The sequence below is a fragment of the Benincasa hispida genome, chromosome 10 (genome assembly GCF_009727055.1).
Source record: "Benincasa hispida cultivar B227 chromosome 10, ASM972705v1, whole genome shotgun sequence".
NCBI classification, from domain to species: Eukaryota; Viridiplantae; Streptophyta; class Magnoliopsida; order Cucurbitales; family Cucurbitaceae; genus Benincasa; species Benincasa hispida.
This window is the reverse complement of record NC_052358.1, coordinates 30655931-30674940: the sequence shown is the minus strand read 5'-3', so window position 1 is coordinate 30674940 and position 19010 is coordinate 30655931. Positions and strand designations below refer to the sequence as shown.

The 19010-nt window shown below is 36.7% G+C and overlaps 2 protein-coding genes across 2 annotated transcripts; both read left to right on the top strand.

Moving 5' to 3' along the window:
* The first annotated feature begins 11144 nt into the window (after positions 1-11144).
* LOC120089371 (protein NOI4) lies at positions 11145-13718 on the top strand. Its single transcript, XM_039046815.1, has 3 exons — positions 11145-11299; positions 12754-12942; positions 13319-13718. The coding sequence occupies exons 1-3, from the start codon at positions 11294-11296 to the stop codon at positions 13355-13357; spliced, it is 234 nt and encodes a 77-aa protein (XP_038902743.1). The 5' UTR covers positions 11145-11293; the 3' UTR covers positions 13358-13718.
* A 1875-nt stretch (positions 13719-15593) lies between these two features.
* Positions 15594-18592, top strand: LOC120088343. The gene is made up of 6 exons (XM_039045566.1): positions 15594-16202; positions 16293-16438; positions 16940-17108; positions 17609-17707; positions 17975-18057; positions 18158-18592. Exons 1-6 carry the CDS (start codon positions 15765-15767, stop codon positions 18288-18290), a joined length of 1068 nt encoding a protein of 355 aa, XP_038901494.1. The 5' UTR covers positions 15594-15764; the 3' UTR covers positions 18291-18592.
* The last annotated feature ends 418 nt before the right edge of the window (positions 18593-19010 follow it).

The window sequence follows — 19010 nt, the reverse complement described above, 5'->3', positions numbered from 1 at the left end:
CTTTTTGGATAATTTTGATGTTTTCCTCTCTTTGTTCCAATATTCTTACTTAGGATTTTTCTTCTCTATTTAACTTCCCACTTTAGATTTAATGTTAGGGTCTTACAGTCTCTCCCTTTCACTGTTTGGGGTTCGTCAGCTCCATCATGCTAACAGTGCGCCTTGTATTGTAGAAGTGGTTCAAGAACTACCTTTCTAGCTGTTCCCAACTGTCAATCACTTCTGGCTCCAAATCAGTATACCAATCGAAAGCATTTCCTTTCAAGGTACGGACAAACTGCTTGACTAGCTGATCTTCTTTGGTTCCTATATTTTCGCAGGTTTCAATGAAGTGTGCAACATGTTGTTTTAGATTGCCCTTTCCATCGAACTGCTGGAACTTTGGAGGTTGATACCCAGCTGGCATTCTTAGGTTGTCGATTCTCTTGGTGTACGACTTGGAGTACATAAAAGAGGACTGAGATGGTCTTTTGTACTGAACCCGTATGGAGTTTGTAATCATATCCTACAGCTGTTGAATTGACAAGGTGGCAATAGAGGTAGATTGTTACGACTGGCCTTCCTACAAGACAGTCTTTCCTTTGTCATTGGCTTTCGTAGTTGGAGATTGACTCGACTTAGCAGTTTTTCGAGCCTGTATTTCATATCTTAAAGCAGCGATTTCATGATCTCGCTCTTCTACCGCTTTCATAAGGAGATTTATCTTTATCTCCATCTCTGCCATGGTCGACTCAGTCGTTACGTCAGTCATCATGGTAGACACTACATCAAAATTTGATTCTTTCTCTGATAGATCAGTAGTAGAAGCATAGTTGTCGAACAAAGGATTTTCTCTGATGACGATTCCGCCTTTAGGAGATTCCATCAGCTGGTCCCAGATTTTTCCCATAATAACAGAGCTTATATAAGTGTTGCTTGCAACGGTAGCTTTGGATGGAGCTTTCTTTGGTGCCATTTGTAGATTTTTTTGACTTGGATGACGAGAGAGAGATGAGAGGTAGAGATGTCCCACTAAGCGTGCCAATTTGTTCGCACGAGATTTCAAGAGAAATTTATTTCGTGGAACTTGAACTTTGTATTTGTATTAATTTTGTGGGAAGTGAGTACAATCTCTAATACATAGTATTTTAATGCTTTCAAAATAAATTATAATATTTAATCTGGTTGATCTTCTTGAACGATCGACCTTTGGGCTTGTTGATTTTCTTGGGTAATCGGCCTTTGGGCTTGTTGATCTTCTTGGATGATCGACCTTCGGGCTTGTTGATCTTCTTTGATGATCGACCTTCGAGCTTGATGATCTTCTTGGACGATCGGCCTTTAGGTTTGTTGATCTTCTTGGACGATCGGCCTTTGGGCTTAATGATCTTCTTGGAGGATCGGCCTTTGGGCTTGTTGATCTTCTTGGATGATCGGCCTTCGGGCTTGTTGATCTTCTTGGAGGATTAGTGTTCGCACGAGGCTTCCGGAGAAACTTATTTCGTGGAGTTGAAATTGAGTTGGTATTGATGTTAAAGTTGTTTTGATGCGATATGGTTCGATCTCTAATACTTGATCTTCTGATTCTCTCTCAGTTGGGTTATGTTTGACTTGAAGAAGAAAAGCACCGAGCGTTCTTGAAATGGAAGTCTTAGAAGAGTCTTTGTGTCTTTAAGGGTCTTCTGTCTTTTAGGAGTGCAGCTTCAGGAGTCTTGGGAGTCTTCTGCTTGTTGATGAATTCTCTCTATGCTCTCTAAATGTAGAAAATGTTTATCTTCAAAGGACTTCAGTCTTTAGAATGCTTGCATCTTCAAAGGACTTCAGTCTTTAGAATGCTTATATCTTTGAAGGACTACAGTCTTCAGGTGTGGTCAGCTTCAGGAGTCAATGAGTCTTCTAATTATAGAGAATTTCCTATATGTCTCTGGAGTATAGAATTGCTGACCTCCACAAATGAAGAGAACTTCTCTATTTATAGAGTTCTCAAGTGGGTTTGGGCTTGGTTGATCCATGGGTCTGGCCTTTGGGCCCAATTATTCGGATTTAAGCCTGATTTGACATTTGGGTCAAATTCAACCTATTTTTGGGACCCAAATAATAATATCAAATTTGGTCAAATCAATCTTGTCTGATTCAACGGTCATGATAAAACCACGTGGCATTATCAAAATTTGTTTTCAACTTCAATTTAGGACATATGTCAACTCTTAATTAAGCCCAAATTTAATGATTTGGAATTTCATCATTAATTTAGTAAATAACGTGGCAACTTGTGATTGGTCTAAAATTTTTCTTTCAACAAACGCAATCGGGAAAAAGAGAATTTCAAAAGGATAAGGCATACAAGATAATAAGAAAAAACCTTAAGCGGAACAACGCATGCGCTCATGCATTGGAATCCACGCGATTGAAGCCATGCGTTGAAGGGTGAAATGAATTCTTCTATTGAACTACAAACCAAGGAGACTTATTGTTACACCTACAAGAGCAAACGTACCACAACCAAGGAAGCAACCACATATTCAAAATGACAATAAAAATGACCTATACTAAGAAAGTAATGTAAAGATAGAGTAGAAGACATCCTTGGAAAAATAAGAGTGTTGTCACCGCAAGGAGTCTTCCATGCAGGAGATGGTTCTCAACTGCCTGGGTCAAGTTGCCCTGACCATTGGAACTTCTGACAATTGTTGGGCGCATGTTGGCCACCATGAGCTTAGAACTGCCTTCAGCTCTTTTGTGACTGATTGCCCTTCTACTTTGGGGTCAACATTGGCTTTCAGCGCATCGCCTACACTTCAATATTGTTTGCAACTTGGTCGCACAAGCTGCAATACTCCCAAGATAAAAAATTTGCTCACAAAGACACTAAACTTAACAAATATTTAGCTGCCAAGTCCCCGACAACGGCGCTAAAAACTTGATGGCAGGAAATTGGAAGTCAGTTTTACTCGACAACCAACTTCCCTTAGACGTGGTATGCGATGCATGTTCCTAAGATATGCGTTGATAGTCATGCGTCGATGGTCATGTGTTGGAATGAAAAATGCGTTAACGAATGTATGCGAGGTTGAACACAGGGACTTGTAGCTATATGTATGCGGTAATGTGCATGCGGCGGTTGAATAAAAGAATAGAGGGGATGTGACTAAGTTAATCCTACTCCTACTCCTATTTAATAGACCGCAATGAGAATATACATGAAAGGTAGAGATACGACAACACTTGACATGAAATAAATGTACGAGAAAATAGATAAAATGCGGAGATGATTTCATTGCAATACTTAAGAGTGACCGCAAGGGCAACCCTAATCAACACAAGTCATGCGATCATGCAACACTCATACAATAGTAAACCACCTGCGAATGCTACGGCTTATAATGCTAGAATGCATGTGATGTACGTGCAAAGGTGTCTATAGGGCCTACACATAAGCCTCTAATTCTTGTCTATTCGATGATACACAAACAAGGCGACCACATATCATCATTCCTATTCCTAGGGTGCATGCAATGCAGTGTTAACAAACAGGGCTTATCTCTAAGATCCCCATTCTTGCCTATGCGTTCCAATCCGCCCTCTTGAGTCTTAGATTTTTGTTTTAGACTATTCTCCCAAATATGCCTAAATGATGAATGAAGTGCTCATAGGACAAGGTAACCGCATGAACTTAGTTGACCTAAGATTGTTACTATCCCTAGTGAACAATACATACCTTGCTTAATGCGACCAACCACTTACCCTCCTGGGTAATTGATTGTTGCTGACTTCACTCATAGACAAGCAATGCTATGACTAAGTATGCGATACCCAAGCAATCCCACTAAGCGTATAGACAGACGTTGCCGCAGCTTCACACTAAGCAAATAAGATTGCTCACACACTTGTGTAATGCACACCTCTCGGTGGTTTGCTACATGCTTCATATCCTTAATCCATATGACTAAGTATACGATACCCAAGAAATCCCACTAAGCGTTGCAATGAAAGTAAAGATGCTAAGCAAGAAGAGGAAGATGGAGTCAAAGGAAACAAAGAAATGCATTGAAAACACATTGTATTAATTCCTTAATCACAAAATGTCATACAATATAATATAAGAAAAGAAAGGAAGAGGAAATGACCGGCTGGAAGCAAAGACTTGCTTCCAGTGGATGTGCGTCAAGGCTGCTAATGGTGCCATGGATGGGTAGAGGAACTAACTCTCTCGAGATCTAGCTTCAGTCGAAGGCTCCGGTCGTCACTCGAAATGGATGAAGGAGGTGAAGAACTCTCAGCCATCTCCTCTCGCATTTGTCTGGATTAAAGGGATAAACCCTGGATAAAATGAATTTCAGCTCATCGGCTTCTATTTATAGAGCTTGGATCGCCAACAGCATTAATTGGACGGCTCTAAGTCTGACGTTCAGCGCGTTCATCCTTTCTGAACCTCTGCCACTAACGACGTGGTAGGTGAAATGTCAACATCAACTTTGGATTTTCTCAAGGTAGATGCATTGATGCGTTCATTCACCTACCTTGCGTTGATCCATTAATTTGCGTTGTCGCGTAGCCGCAATCATTCAATGGCCGCATTTGCTTAATACCGCAACTCTATATGATGACCGCAATCACTGACGAGCGCAATTCCCATGCGATGGATGCATGTGGCTGATCACCGCAAAACCCATGCGTTGATCTAATGCGGTTGCCTTGCGATGGAGAGCTTCTCCGTATGCGGTCATCTATGCGGTGGTCCAGTTTCCGCGTTTGCATCCATTTCCTGCATTAGCTACATAGATAGAACATTAAACGCATAATTAACGCAAAATAACGGGTTAGCCGAGATTCATCATGCTTATCGATGCAAGCTCACTTTTCTCGTGAATTCCTCTCATGATTGTCGTATATTCTACTTAATGACCTTCATAATTCTAAGTAAAAGACCTAAGATGACATGCATTTCTGCATGTCATCATTGTCTCAATAAACTGAGTGAAATCCACTCAATTAGCTGTAGAAGTGACAGGGATACGGATCAAATTTCTCCAATCTCTTGCATCTTTCCTTCTCTTCTGCTATAATTGGAAGAGCGTACTATGAAAACTCTGTGAACCTCTCCTTATATTCAACGACCGTCATCGATCCTTGAACTAATCTGAGGAACTCATCTCTCTTAGCTTATCTGAATGAGCTAGGATAATACTTTTCTTCAAAGACTTCTCTAAACTATGGCCAAGACATGGCCTCTGAACTGCTCCTTCTGGTTTCTACAACTTTTCACCATTTCCTCAGCTTCTTTCTGTAATAGAAACACTGCTAACCCGACCTTATGGTCATCTAGGCACCTCATCATGCTAAATCACTTCTCAATCAGATCTAACCAGACCTCAGCGTCTACCAGATATGTGGCATTCTTAAACGTCGTTGCCTCTAAGGCTTTAAGCCTCTCAATGTCCTACTTCTTTTCTAGATCTACCTGAACTGATCCCACACTCGTCGCCAACCTTTGAGCGATCCTGTCGAATACTCTATCTTCTAGCTGAGAATCTTCTCCCACCTACGGTGTACTTGACTCACTCTCTGAAGTTGTTTCTGGAACTACTGGACCTTTACCTCTCTTTCTACTGGAATCTAACTTTGGGATCTCTAGTGGTAGGGCCAGGGTCCCATCTGCTATCTGCTTGCTCAGCCTGCCACTTCTTCTCGGCATCTTTACCTATTTATGATGTACACATGTTAAGGACTCACAATAGAGACCTAGACTAATGCATGAACACTCTCTTTTTCCTAAAACCTTATGCTTTGATACCAACTTGTCTCACCCTCTACCACATTACCCTCTTAACCTGAAAAGAGATGTGATGACAGCAGTTACCGATCTTCTTGTTGGCACTTACTGCCTACTAGCCTGCTTAATCTGTCTTAGAAACTCTGGATTAACAAACATACATTTACTGAGTAACCAACATTAATAGACATATATGAACAGGGTTTCATGGCAACCATTATATACATGACATATGTACATACAAGATCTTGTGGGCCCCAACTTGCTAAACTAGTCCCTATATGAACAAAACATATGCACAAATATTTTACAGAACAAACACCTAGTCTTTTCCAAATTAGAGTCTTTGAGTGACAAGAAGCAGTAGAGTTACCTTCTGCGGAGTTGACCACTACCTAGAAGGGAAAACATTTAAAATAGAGTGAGCTACTAGCCCAATGAGTGACTAATAAAATATAAACAACATGCTATAAAAATTGATAACTGCCAAGGAAACTCATACTTAAAACTTTCATCATAGCATACTTAAAACATAGCTTTACATAATCATTGAGTTGAGAGAGAACCCTTTTGCTCAATCTCTCAACGTTAAACCTTAGCTGGTGTGGAGTGTTCTCAACACAACCAACATCGTATCTACCTACGTGCACATGGTAATCACTGAATACCATCATACCTTAGGTACTATGGCCTTGATACCTTCTCAGAGTCCTTCAGTATCGGTCCATTACTAAAAATTCACAGATACCTTCTCAAAGTCCTTCAGTATTAGGTTGATAATAATAATCATAGAACTCATATTTCGAAAGAAAATATATTCTGGAAGCAAGAGCATAATAATCATATGCTTAACATCTTTATCACATAGCTTGAAACTACTAACGTATACTACTTGAACATAAAGACTTGAAATACTGAAGTCTTGCTTTTATAAGATATTAGCTAGGCATACGTTAGAAACTAATTTACTGAAACAAGTATGTTTGAAAACATGCTAATCATGAACATAATCTTTTATCATTGAAATCATGAGCTTTTAATGCATACTTTATGTAAACAAGCACCTTATTACTTTGAAACATGCTTTAGAAACTTTATTTAAACTAGCATGCATTAATCAACTATTCTAAACTTAGTTTGCTTGGGAAAGCAACTTTAACATAAGCTACCATGAGTAAAACTTTGAGTTAAACATTTAGAAAACATTCGTTTTCATTCACCGTCTTGGCATTCATCCTAGGGTTGATAGGTTTCTCCTATTGGTGTTAACCCTGTGGACATAAATATCATGTGTAGTTATTAGCATAGATCTCCTTGTGAGACCAACTTAAGCTCACATTCAATCTTTATATAAGATTCCTTCATCCCAACGCATACCTTAGGTGTTCAACACTTAGAAATTTCTTTGGACTTTAAGTCTTAGCTATGTGGCCAACTTGCTTCACCAACGTACACACCATGCGTTAATGCATATCCTAGGCACTCCAAACAGCCACACACCAACACGCATCTCGCACAGCCTTGCGTTTACAACTTCAGCACACGCCCACACAACCTATTGCATAGCCTAACGCATGCTTGCGCTCAGCCTAGCCTTGCATGCGTGTCAACCTCTTGAGCTGCTTGCTTGTTCCTCCCAAGTAGTTGCCTGCTTATTCACAATTTCCAAACTCAACTTTGAGCTCGAATAACTTATTTTCTATACATCATCATGGAAATTTTCCTTCTACAAACTTGTTTGAAATTGTCTTATAGCTTACCTTAAAGTTTGAGCTCATAATTCTTTTTGGTTTGTTTAGTATTCTTTAATCTTTACCTCTGGCTCAAATTCACCCGAGAGCCTGGCCTACTTGCATAATCTTTAGATTTCAGCTCGATTTCTATAGAAATTTCTTTCGATAGTCCTAGATCATCAACTAGACTCACAAGGATTTTGAATGGCTTTAGAATCACCCTGATAGCATGAGTGAATCGCTTAAACCGAGCTTTTGAAGTTGGCCTTCCCTTTTATACCATAGACTGCATGATTCTTTTAAACTCTAAGCTGCCACTTCATCCCTTAAGTGGGATTAACTCATCTGATCATGACAGCTGACTATCTTAAACTATGATTTAAACAAGTGTCTTCTTTTAATCACCAATGCAAGGCTCTTGTCAATGGCACTCATCAATGCAAGGCCTACAATCTTCACCATCGCATGCTACCCCTTTTGACCGCATGCCTTCTTGTCCAATGCCTAATCTTTCTTTGTCGTGGCCTTAATGTGATCATCGCATAACCTTAACCAACATATGGATCAACCTCATTGCACTACCCCTTGGGCGCCCGCCAATCTCAACATATACTTCATCAAGTAGCGCATGCCTCATGTGCCTTGCACCAACACAAGCAACTCATGCTGAAGCACAAGCACAGCCTCCCAACGCCTAAGGACTTCATGTCGTGCCCCACCTACCATTCGGCGCAACTCATAACTTTTCCTCACATAGGCTCGTGGCCAACGCATAGGCTTCACAACCTACACATTGGCCAGTGTGCACGCTTAGCATTGACACCTAGGTAGCCTCGCTTATGACGTGCGCTCAAGACCTCAATAGCCTAATGCCTACACGCCCTTGCCTTCTCACGTGCATCAATAACTTCTTCTTCCCCTTGCTTCTTACGTAGATTCTCCCTTTATTTCTCTCATTCATTAGAAGTGCAAGTAGTAGATTGAGATTTGTCTTCTTCTTCCCTTTGCTTCTCATGCAGAGAGTGTGACACAGTTTTCTTCTCCCTACGGTTTTTCCCAAAATCAATCCCTCTGAAAAAAAAAAAAAAAAAAAAAAACATCTCCTCTCAAAATCTTTATCTCCCTCTACCAAAATTTCATGAAGCCCACAAAACTCCCATGGATTCTCACTCTATAGAGGATACTGAGGTAATCTGGTGGTGGTATCCAATTGGATTTTTTTTTACAGTGTTGTGGTTTTTGGAATTCGTGATCCAAGGAGACCGGTGAGATCGTGACTGGAGAGGATTTACAGTGAAGCTTTGTGACTTCAAGGATAAGGGTCCTCTAACCCTAATCTCTTCTTCTCTGCTTGTGTTTAGCATGTTGTAAATTAAATTGCATAATATTTTCATATTCTGAATTTTTACGTTTTTATAAAATAATTAAATTGGGACCCAATCCGCTTCCACTTAGGTTTTCACAAACCTTCTTGTCCAACCCAGGTAAGAGACACTAGGAAGCCACTAAATGAATTCTAAGATACTTAATTTGGTCCAAAAGCTCTAACCTAGTCTATCAGAGGTCACATAAATCAAAGTTACAGTTATATAAGTATGTAGATACTGACTATGCAGGGGAGTTGGACAAGAGAAGATCCTTAACATGTTATTTATTTCTCTATAGTCCTAATCTAATCAACTGGAAGACAATATTACAACCTATCTACAATAGAGGCTGAATACATGGTATTGATAGAACTTAGAAGCAATAAAGGAAGCACTATGGCTTAAAGGATTAATGAAGGACTTTGGTTGATGACCAAAGTATCATTCACCTCTCCAAAAATCCACAATATCATACAAGAATAAAGCATATCGATATAAAATATCATTTTATACGAGATAAAGTTGAAAAGGAGAAATAGAGATTTTGAAGGTCCATACATCAGAGAATGTTGCTGATATGCCGTTGAAGCCGGTTCCAAAAATTAAGCTTCTCAAATGCCTTGAGTTGATCAACTTCAACCTACTAAACACAGGGTAAAAGGTCAAAAAAAAAAAAAAAAAAAAAAAAGGAAGGACTGCAGGTTGCATGCGTTGGATTTAAGGTGGAGAATTGAAGAAATTGACTACAAACACATCAAATGGTTCGTTTTCTACTTTTTTTTCTACTTTTACCTAACAAACTTTAAACTTGTAACTGATTTGGTATGAACTATAAATACCTAAGTCAGATCAGAATTTGATACATAGAAAAATCTATTTTGTAAAAAAAAAGAAATTTTGTACAATTTTTAACAGAGAGAGTCCTTTTCATAGATGTAGGCAGATTTTGGCCGAACCACGTTACATCTTTGTTCATCATCTTCTTTACTTTCATTCTTCAAGTGTGCATGTACTTCATCTCTACAAAATCAAGAAAAACCATTAGAATCGAAGGAGAGTTTGAGAGAGCAGTAGAGAGAATCATGAAAAAGAGAGAGAGAATTGTTCCTTTATCAAATTGAACTGAAGGCTATTTTCGATCTGATCTACAGAAAAGTTTGGTAATTGCCCTATACATGTCTAAAGATCATCCTTGTATGTGGTCTCTCCTCAACCAAGTTCTCTACCTACTAAGCCATCATTTTTGGGCCTTCTGCATCCAATTACTATTGTCTTTGGGCCTGAAGTGAAGAAGACAACCCAACAATTACAACTACACCAATATTCATTACGAATGGATAACCATGGCCTTAGTGCAATTCATAATAGTTAGAGTTTAATTTTATGCTTTACAAAAATTAGAGTGGCTTTTGCTTCCTACTCTATGGTATTTACAACTTTACTCGTCAAGTTGTCTATTTGTCAACATCCTTTAATTATTTTATGCTAAACCCACCTACCTTTATCAATAGACATGTCACATCAATATTTCATTAACAATATTGACTACAAACAATCAATTCAAACACAATTTAGTAGATAAAACAATAATTACTATTTAAAAAACTAACAACTTTAAATTCTAAATGAGAATATGGGAGTATCATTTCATGGTTAAGATTTTGTTCTATGTCTTTGGAATAGAACGGTGAATGCACTTGCCCATAAAAGATGTACCAAATTATCTTTTGTTGTTGATCTTATAATTTTTTTTCTTGACTTGTGACCAACTGTGTTGAATATCAGCCGTTTTGTAGCCAATTTGGCATAAGATTCTACCAATTTATATAGTTGCACTTGTCGTTTTATTTGAATAAAAAGTTAACACTTTAATCCCACTTCTACATTTATTAAACTCAAGAAAGGAAACAAGAAATATTAGCTACAAAACACAAAAAAAAGATTTACAAAAACAAAACCAACCTTTTTTAAGAAAAGAAAACAAACAAAATTATTCAACATATTAAAGATTCATAATTGAATCAATATTTAAAATCAAATTTCATTAGAAAACTTATAAATGTATTTTTTTAACAAAAATTTAAAACCCAATTCTAAGAGAAATTGATAATTAAGACCCGAATAAAAAGGAAATATTCGACGGAGAGAAGTTTAAATTTTATACTTAAAAAGTACTTCTCTTTCAACGTCTGGGAGTTGGCGCTTGGGCTATGCACAGCTGGAAGTAGCAGACACCGTTAAACATCCTTCGAAGCTGCATAGACGTAGGGCCCCACTCTCCACTTCTATAACATCCCATTAGCCAATTCCCTCTTCACTTGGTCCCATTCCCACACCCTCTTCTTCTTCTTCCTTCTCTCTCAAATTCTCAATCAATCATACAACCGGCTTTACCTTCATCAACAACATCATCTTCTTCTTCTTCTTCTCAAACCTCACTCATGGCGGTAAGGAAGAAAAAAAAAAAAAGAAAAAAAATCCTCTCACACCCTTCATTTCTTTCATCGCTAATCCTTCTTAACTTCCCCTAGATTTTGATTTCAGGACTTGTTTGTTTCTGGGTTTCACTTCTTTTTTTTTTTTTTTTTTTTTTTTATTTATATCCTTATTCATGTCTTATTCGTCTTCCTGTCAAATGAGTCTTGAAAAAATTGAGGGTTTTACGTTGGTTGTTGTTTCTCTTTGGTTTTTGCTTGTTTTTTCAAGGAGGAAATGAATCGGTTGTGTTATTGTTTCTGTGTTTTGGTCATTATGGTTTGATTGCTTTTGGCCTTTGTGTCGATACCTCCCGCTTTCTTTTTTGTTGAATGAGTTGCTTACTTAGCTTCTGCTTAGTTTTGTTAGTTTCTTTCTAATTTTGCTTGAGGATTGGTGGGGTTTTTCCTATTTGTTTGGTTTTGAAGTTTCTTCCTTTGAGGAATTTGGGCTTTTCACTTAATCAGGCTTTTCTTAAACGTTTTCAAGTATGCTGAAGAAAAGTCTGGGAGGCGTTTTTGGGATTCTATAGAAAATATGTGTAAATTATATCTAACTTGGAGCTTCATCCAAACAAACAGACAAAACAAGGTAGCCTAACAATATCTTATGGTTTGGTGTTAACTGTTAACGATTGAGTTCTGAAGTTTTTTTTTTTTTTTTTGTTTGTTTCTTATGGTCTGCCAAATGTCTTACAACTAGTTGGTTAGTCTCAGTTAAAGACTTAAGAATGACCAAGAAGCTTGATGAAATCTCACGTATGATTCTATGGAGTGCCTTGGATTTAAGTTTTTTAGATTTCGCTTGAATGTTGAATCTGACTTCGCTTACTGAAGGGGGTTTTCATTTCCTCCTCTGTTTTTACCATTCTCAGTATACTTTTTCAGAGATGTTTCTGATATTCGATTGGGAAGTTCTTGATCGTTTCAACTTCGGATTAGCTCTTCATATCATGAGGTTGGGTATCTATAAAGGGTTAGTTAATTTAGGGAATGCACTTTTGTTATTAACCTTGAAGGACAGTTGAAGAATTTTCTGTATGTCTGTTTTTGTTTTGGATCAGAGTGGATTCATTGAATTTTAACTATGGTCTTACAAGGGTTTCTTATGTTCTCTCTTTTTCTCTCCCTTGCGGAGTTTGTATTTTTTGAGCATAGGTTAAAAAATAAACTATGGTCTTACATGGGTAAGATTATAGAGATTTGATCCAAGAAGAAGGGAGAAGAGATCAGAGAATTATATTTCTGCATACTTGAAGAATCTCCACCTTCGTATCTTTGTTACTTATTTTACTGTTATTGCTCAGATTTTTGCTTCCCTTGTGCCTCAATCTTTAAGCACCTAACTTAATGAGCTACAACTGAGTGTACATTTATACTATATTGCTATGAAATGATTGCCATCCTTGAGATTATTGATTCTGCAGGAAAAAGGCAGTAGCAGTCCGTTACCAAAGTTCGGCGAATGGGATGTCAACGACCCAGCATCCGCCGAGGGATTCACAGTAATCTTTAATAAAGCCAGGAATGAGAAAAAGACTGGTGGCATGCCTGACTCTCCAGCAAAGGATGACCCCACATACAAGAATGGTTCTGTTCTTGGAAAGTCTCAACCTGTAAGTTCTTTCCAGCCAAATACTTCGAATGTCTTCGATTAGTTATATGTCTACTCGGAATCGGAAGCTTTGCTTGTTAGACTATTTGCAAATGTGTCTTTTTAGATACCTCCTCCTGAGCTTCTAAGTCCACACTCGACATATTCTTGCAGTCATTGAGTGGAGCCACATTGTGAGATCAATTTAAATGATCAAATTCTCTTTGTTTGGTGCCTACACCTTTTGCATTTTCCCTGTTTTTTCTTTTTTCGTGAATTACTGATAGAGGCATTGTTGTAAATATGCCATGTTGTTTAAACCAATTCAATTCCATTCATATGTTACAAGTAGTAGAACACTGCTATTTTCTCATGATTTTGAAAGTTGGGATTTGCAGAAAAAATGGTTTTGCTGCTTGCAAGCTGCGGAATCGTGAAGCTTTTTGGCTTGATAAACGGGGTTCAGCAGAAATGTAAAATCTGCAAATTCTCAACAACACGACTGAAGCTGTATTTAGAACCTGTGATGGATAATGAGTGCTGGACTCCATTTGTTAGAACTTTTGTCAATAATTTGGGGGTTTGGTTGGGGATGAAGATGATTAATCTATCTTTGTCTTGTTATGTTGTTCCTTCTGCATAAATGGCAATTGTTGGAGATTGTTGTTTATCATCATCCCCTCCTCCCCCTTCCCTCTAGTTGTGAAATGATGTTGTTTGTTGATACTTTCTTGGCTGAATGATTTCAAATGTCTCTTTCTATGTAATCTCAAATTTTATGCAAAGGGTTGTTTCATATCCTTCATTCTCCATGGAAGATGGCTTCCAAACCCACTTCCCTTTTAGAAAGAAAGGTCCCTTTGTTGGGAGTGTGAACAAAATCCTACGTTGTTTAGGAAAAGAAATCCTATATTGACAATTATCTCCATTGGTATGAGGTCTTTTGGGTGATATCAAAAGCAAAACCAAACAAAGGCATAAGGGTATTTATCTAAAGTGGACAATATAACTTGATGTGCCTCGAGGTAGAAGAGCATGTTGTTCGGGATGAACTACCGTGATTGGAATAGCAACTAGAAATTGTAATTTTTTTTAATGGTTGTGAATTCTAATGCGTTTTGGTTATCAAAAACTCGACGATGTTGAGTTTAGTTTTTTGTATCTTAGTTCTTCGACTTCTAATGAATGTTAGTTTGGTTTTTCATAACATTTTTTTTAAACAAAAAGAAATTTAAAAACTATGTGGGTTCATCAGCATTTTAATTTATTTTATAACTTACACCTTAGAGTGAAAAATGTAAATCTAACAAACCAATTGTCATCAAAACAAAATTCTTGAAATAAAATCTCACTGTTTCCTTTTCATGATAAGGATATGATGTAAGAAAAAGATCATGTCAAAATATCTTCTGATTCTGACACAACTGTTTTTTACTTATTATTCTTATTCTATTATTATTCTTATTCTAAAAATATTAGTGAAAAGAAATTCAATTTTCTTCATAAACTTGTTGAGTTGTGTCAAAATCTTCATGTTTCAATTTCATCACTATATTTTAACAAATGTTGCATTCTTTATCCCTATTTTAGTTAACACTAATTCACCCATTAATTTTGACCAAAAAAAGAAAAAAAACAAAACAAAAACAAAGGAAATATTTCTATAAACTTACTGATTTCAATAAAATAATCAACTTTGGCAAAAAAATTAACCTTAATTATTGTATAGATTAGTGATCGAATAACTTTCTGTAAAACTCACAAATTTTTAAAGATAATTTAGTTTAGGGTTGTTTTTCTTTCCATATCAGTATTATACCATACATCCTTTTTTATACTTCATTGAATGTATTTTGAAATATTTTTTAAACAATAATTTCGAATGTAAACTTCTCAGATGGTAAAATCGAAACACTATTTAAACTTAAGATGAAATTTGATGAAATTAAAAGTTAAGCATAGAAATTGACACAATATGTTAACTTTAGAGGTCAAATTTGATTTTTTTTTCCCCAAAGTCTTATTAAAAACAATTATTTTTTTATTATTGTAAGTATTTAAAAAAATTGATTCAAACATTTTACTACTATTTTTGAAGATGATATCCAAATTTGTTAGAACTCAAAAACTACGAAATAAAATATTTGCGCAAAGAAAAATGAGAGAAAGTTACAATATGTACTAAGTAGAAAAAATATTTCATACCACCTTATTTTACATTCATTATGATAATGATATTTAAAAATAAAGGTAATGAATAGATGCAGCTAATTTCATAATTCTATTTTATCTTCATAAGTGTAGACTATCTCAAAGTTTTTCCTAAAAATAATATAGGAACTACCAAATAAATTAACATTTCAAATTGATGACATGTGAAATTAAAGTTTTAAAAGTAATAAAATTTACGCGTGTAAATAAGGGAAATTATTTCAAAGGGTAAAATTATTGAAAATGTTTAGAAGATATAGCAAAATTTTAGAACCATTAATGATAGACACTAATAGACACTGTCTATTAATATCACTTATAGGTATCGTCGATTTGCGTCTGGATAATTCTAAAATTTACTATATTTTATAAATATTTTAATTTATTTTTATATATTTAAAATCAGCCTGTAAATAAACTGAAACTTGTAAAAGAGTAAAAGAAATGACACATGTAAATAGACAAGCTCGCTCTGGGGCTACGATGAATCGATGTGGCTCGACACTTGTTATTCCATAATCAAGTTGTTTCAGTCTGCCATGAATCGGTGACGGAAAAAGCTTTGGATTTCTCTTGTTTCTTCAGCAGCTCCGTCACCGTTCGGAAACCCGCAAAACTTATCAACAATTCCTAATGAAAATTCCAAATTCCAACATGATAACCAATCTCAATCTTATCTCCTGCAACTTCTTCTCACCATCTCTTCCTCTAAGAATCTCCAACCTTACAATTACCCACCAAAACCAAACCCAAACCCAAACCCGAAAACACCAGAAATTGCGCTCCCCAACCATCATCCGCTTCAACTCTCCCCCAAATTTCAACATCCGTGGAATTTCAAGCTCCACTAAAATGGGTCTGCTCCAAAAATGGCGTAGTGCATCAGGAAGTCAGACTACGGGAGACCCAGTTGCGGAAAAGACGAGCCCAGTAGAAAGTGAGCGCGGCGGTGGCGGCACCGGAAATGGAAATGGTGGGGAGGGAAGAGACTGGACGACTTCGATTTTACTGTTTGTTTTGTGGGCTGGTCTTATGTTTTATGTTTTCAATCTCGCTCCAAATCAGACTCCGGTATTTTCTTGATTTTCTTCTTTTGTTCTGTTTTTGCCATTATATGGTTCATCAAATGCTTATTCTATATGTTTCCCTGAAAACGTGCAGTCAACGGACTTGTATTTCTTGAAGAAGCTTTTGAACTTGAAAAGTGACGATGGTTTCAAAATGAATGAAGTTCTTGTCTCTCTTTGGTATATTATGGGCTTGTGGCCTCTTGTCTACTCCATGCTATTACTTCCTTCTGGTAGAAGGTGCCTTCATCTTCTTCATTTAATCACCATATTTCTTTAAAGGGTGTCTGTGGCTGTAAACAATTTGGAATTCATTCATCCTGCTGAATTATCCTCATTTTCAGTTACTATTTATAATGGCATATAAATCTTCCTATAGCAATACGTTCTGTCCACCTCTTTTGGTACAATAGTTAGAAAATTTGAAGATTGTCATTTAGTTTTAATCATTAACTCATGGAATGTATATATATCCTAGCCTCTAAGGATTGAGAAAATTGATCTAATGAGTTGATTGAATGCCAGAGCCTTTTATTACCACGTCCAGCTTTTGGATTTGGCGATAGGCATCATAGATTGGAGTGGAGCAGCCTATATCATAGATTAGCAAATCTCATATGTTATTAGCAAATCAATGCAGTGTGTCGTCTGCTTTTAATCTGATGATTAGAAGCAGCTAGAGAGAATTTAGACTTCCAGTTCAATTCAAATTACATAGTGACATAATTCTTTTATCTGCAGTTCAAATAGCAATGTTCCTGTCTGGCCTTTCATAGGACTGTCATTCTTTCTGGGTGCTTATGGTCTTCTTCCATATTTTGTACTTTGGAAGCCACCACCACCTCCTGTCGAAGAAGATGAGCTCAAGAGATGGCCATTGAATTTTCTCGAGTCGAAATTTACTGCTGGGGTATGGAAAATCCCCTTACCATGAATGTATCTGGAATCTGGATACTGTAGTAAATGCATCAGTTACATATAATGGAACCACAGAATATAATGCATCATAAATCATTCTCTTGCAATTCCTATGTATGGTAGAGCAAATAGTGAAAATTCTCTTGGTTTAAAACTTTTACAGCAAGATCAGGCTGAAGATTGTGATGGGATTCTCTCTATCTTTACCATTGGCATAGCCGAATATCATTTTTGTAACCATTTCATAATGAACTAGTTTTGAATATGGCTCAGAAACCTCGTACCAAGTAGAAACCACATTGTCATCTATTGGAACTCTCAGATTTTTTTTTTCCCTAACATAAACACAATTTTCTGACTTGGATTGGATTGGATTGTGAAGTAGTCAAGCATCCACTATTATGGATTGGATTCTGAAATCACTTCTTCAGTTGTTTCTCTTTTTTCCCCTACCGTTTGATTGAGAATGAAATCTTACCATGGTGGAATCAGATAACATTTGCTGCAGGACTAGGTATAATATTTTATGCTGGATTAGCTGGTGAGAGTGTGTGGAAGGAATTTTTCCAGTACTTCAGAGAGAGCAGATTTGTAAGTCTAGCAATTTCATTTTCACATACTGTCATGGTTATTTGCATAATGTATTCATGCATGTGGTGGGGCATCACTATCTTATCCAACCTATCGAATATGTCATTAAAATTCTTGAATTGTAGACTAGTTGAAGAACAGTTTTTTGCTGCTGCTCCTGGAATCTGATTGATGATCAATAATTTTGGTGTTTAGATATTTATATCAAATTTCTATCTTTGAAAGGTTGTATAGCCTTACCTCGATCTCAAAATGTTATTGATGCAGATCCATGCCATGAGCATCGATTTCATGTTGTTATCTTCATTTGCTCCGTTTTGGGTTTACAATGACATGTCTGCTCGAAAATGGTTCGATTACCATCTCATGTTAATTACTCTTTCTTTTTCAATTCTATTTAGCCTTTTGGACATTAATATGTTGCATCACATTGCAACGAATCCATTCCAGGTATGACCAAGGTTCTTGGCTTCTTCCACTTTCGCTGGTGCCATTCTTGGGTCCTGCCTTGTATCTCGTCCTACGACCGTTGCCAAAGACGACTCCCGTTCCACTCAACCCTGCTGCATCTGAACCCCAATAATCTTGGAAAAGTGATTTGGCAAAATGGGAACTTGGCTGTAATGGTGGAGAAAAAGGCTTTCAGGTACATAGGGAAGTTTTATACCCCACGCATAGTAGATAAGGAAAAAGGAACGTCAAATGATTTGTGAGTGTTGCTAGGTTATGTTAATATATGTTTATTTGATCAAAGAATGGTTCAATATGTTATGCTTCCAACAGGGTTGATTTCGGTCATTCCACACATGGGTTCTCTTTTTCGTTTTACCAACAGCCCTATTGAAGAACCTTACTAACTAATTCACTTAGGCTTGAATGGTTCAATAGGTATTCAGTTCAATAAAAAGAAATTGGAATCTAATCGAGAATGGTGAATCCAAGAGACAACATGTTGAGGATTTCACATTGGGAAAATCAAGGGATTTCACACTCTTTATAAGATAGATGAGTTGTTACTCTTCTAATTGCTAATTGGTTTTGAGATGGAACTTCATGCTATCTAATATAAATTTTCTTACCGTTTTATGTTTTCAGATTGATTTGATTTTAGAGAATGTGCATTTGGTAAGTAATTTGGATTCTATTATTGAGAACAATGCAAATTTTGAAACCGACTCCTTTATAGAATGATTTAGTATCTCATGTTTGTAAACTTTTTAATTTAGAACACACATTATATAATTTATAAATAAATATAGGGTAATTATTTTAAATGACAAAAAGTTGAAAATATTTTCAAATA

Coding starts and splice junctions, on each gene's coding strand:
- LOC120089371 (XM_039046815.1), top strand. Junction 12,943..13,318: donor TTCTTGGAAAGTCTCAACCT/GTAAGTTCTTTC, acceptor TGGGATTTGCAG/AAAAAATGGTTTTGCTGCTT.
- LOC120088343 (XM_039045566.1), top strand. CDS start 15,765: ATGAAAATTCCAAATTCCAACATGATAACCAATCTCAATCTTATCTCC. Junction 16,203..16,292: donor TCGCTCCAAATCAGACTCCG/GTATTTTCTTGA, acceptor GAAAACGTGCAG/TCAACGGACTTGTATTTCTT. Junction 17,109..17,608: donor AGTCGAAATTTACTGCTGGG/GTATGGAAAATC, acceptor TGGTGGAATCAG/ATAACATTTGCTGCAGGACT.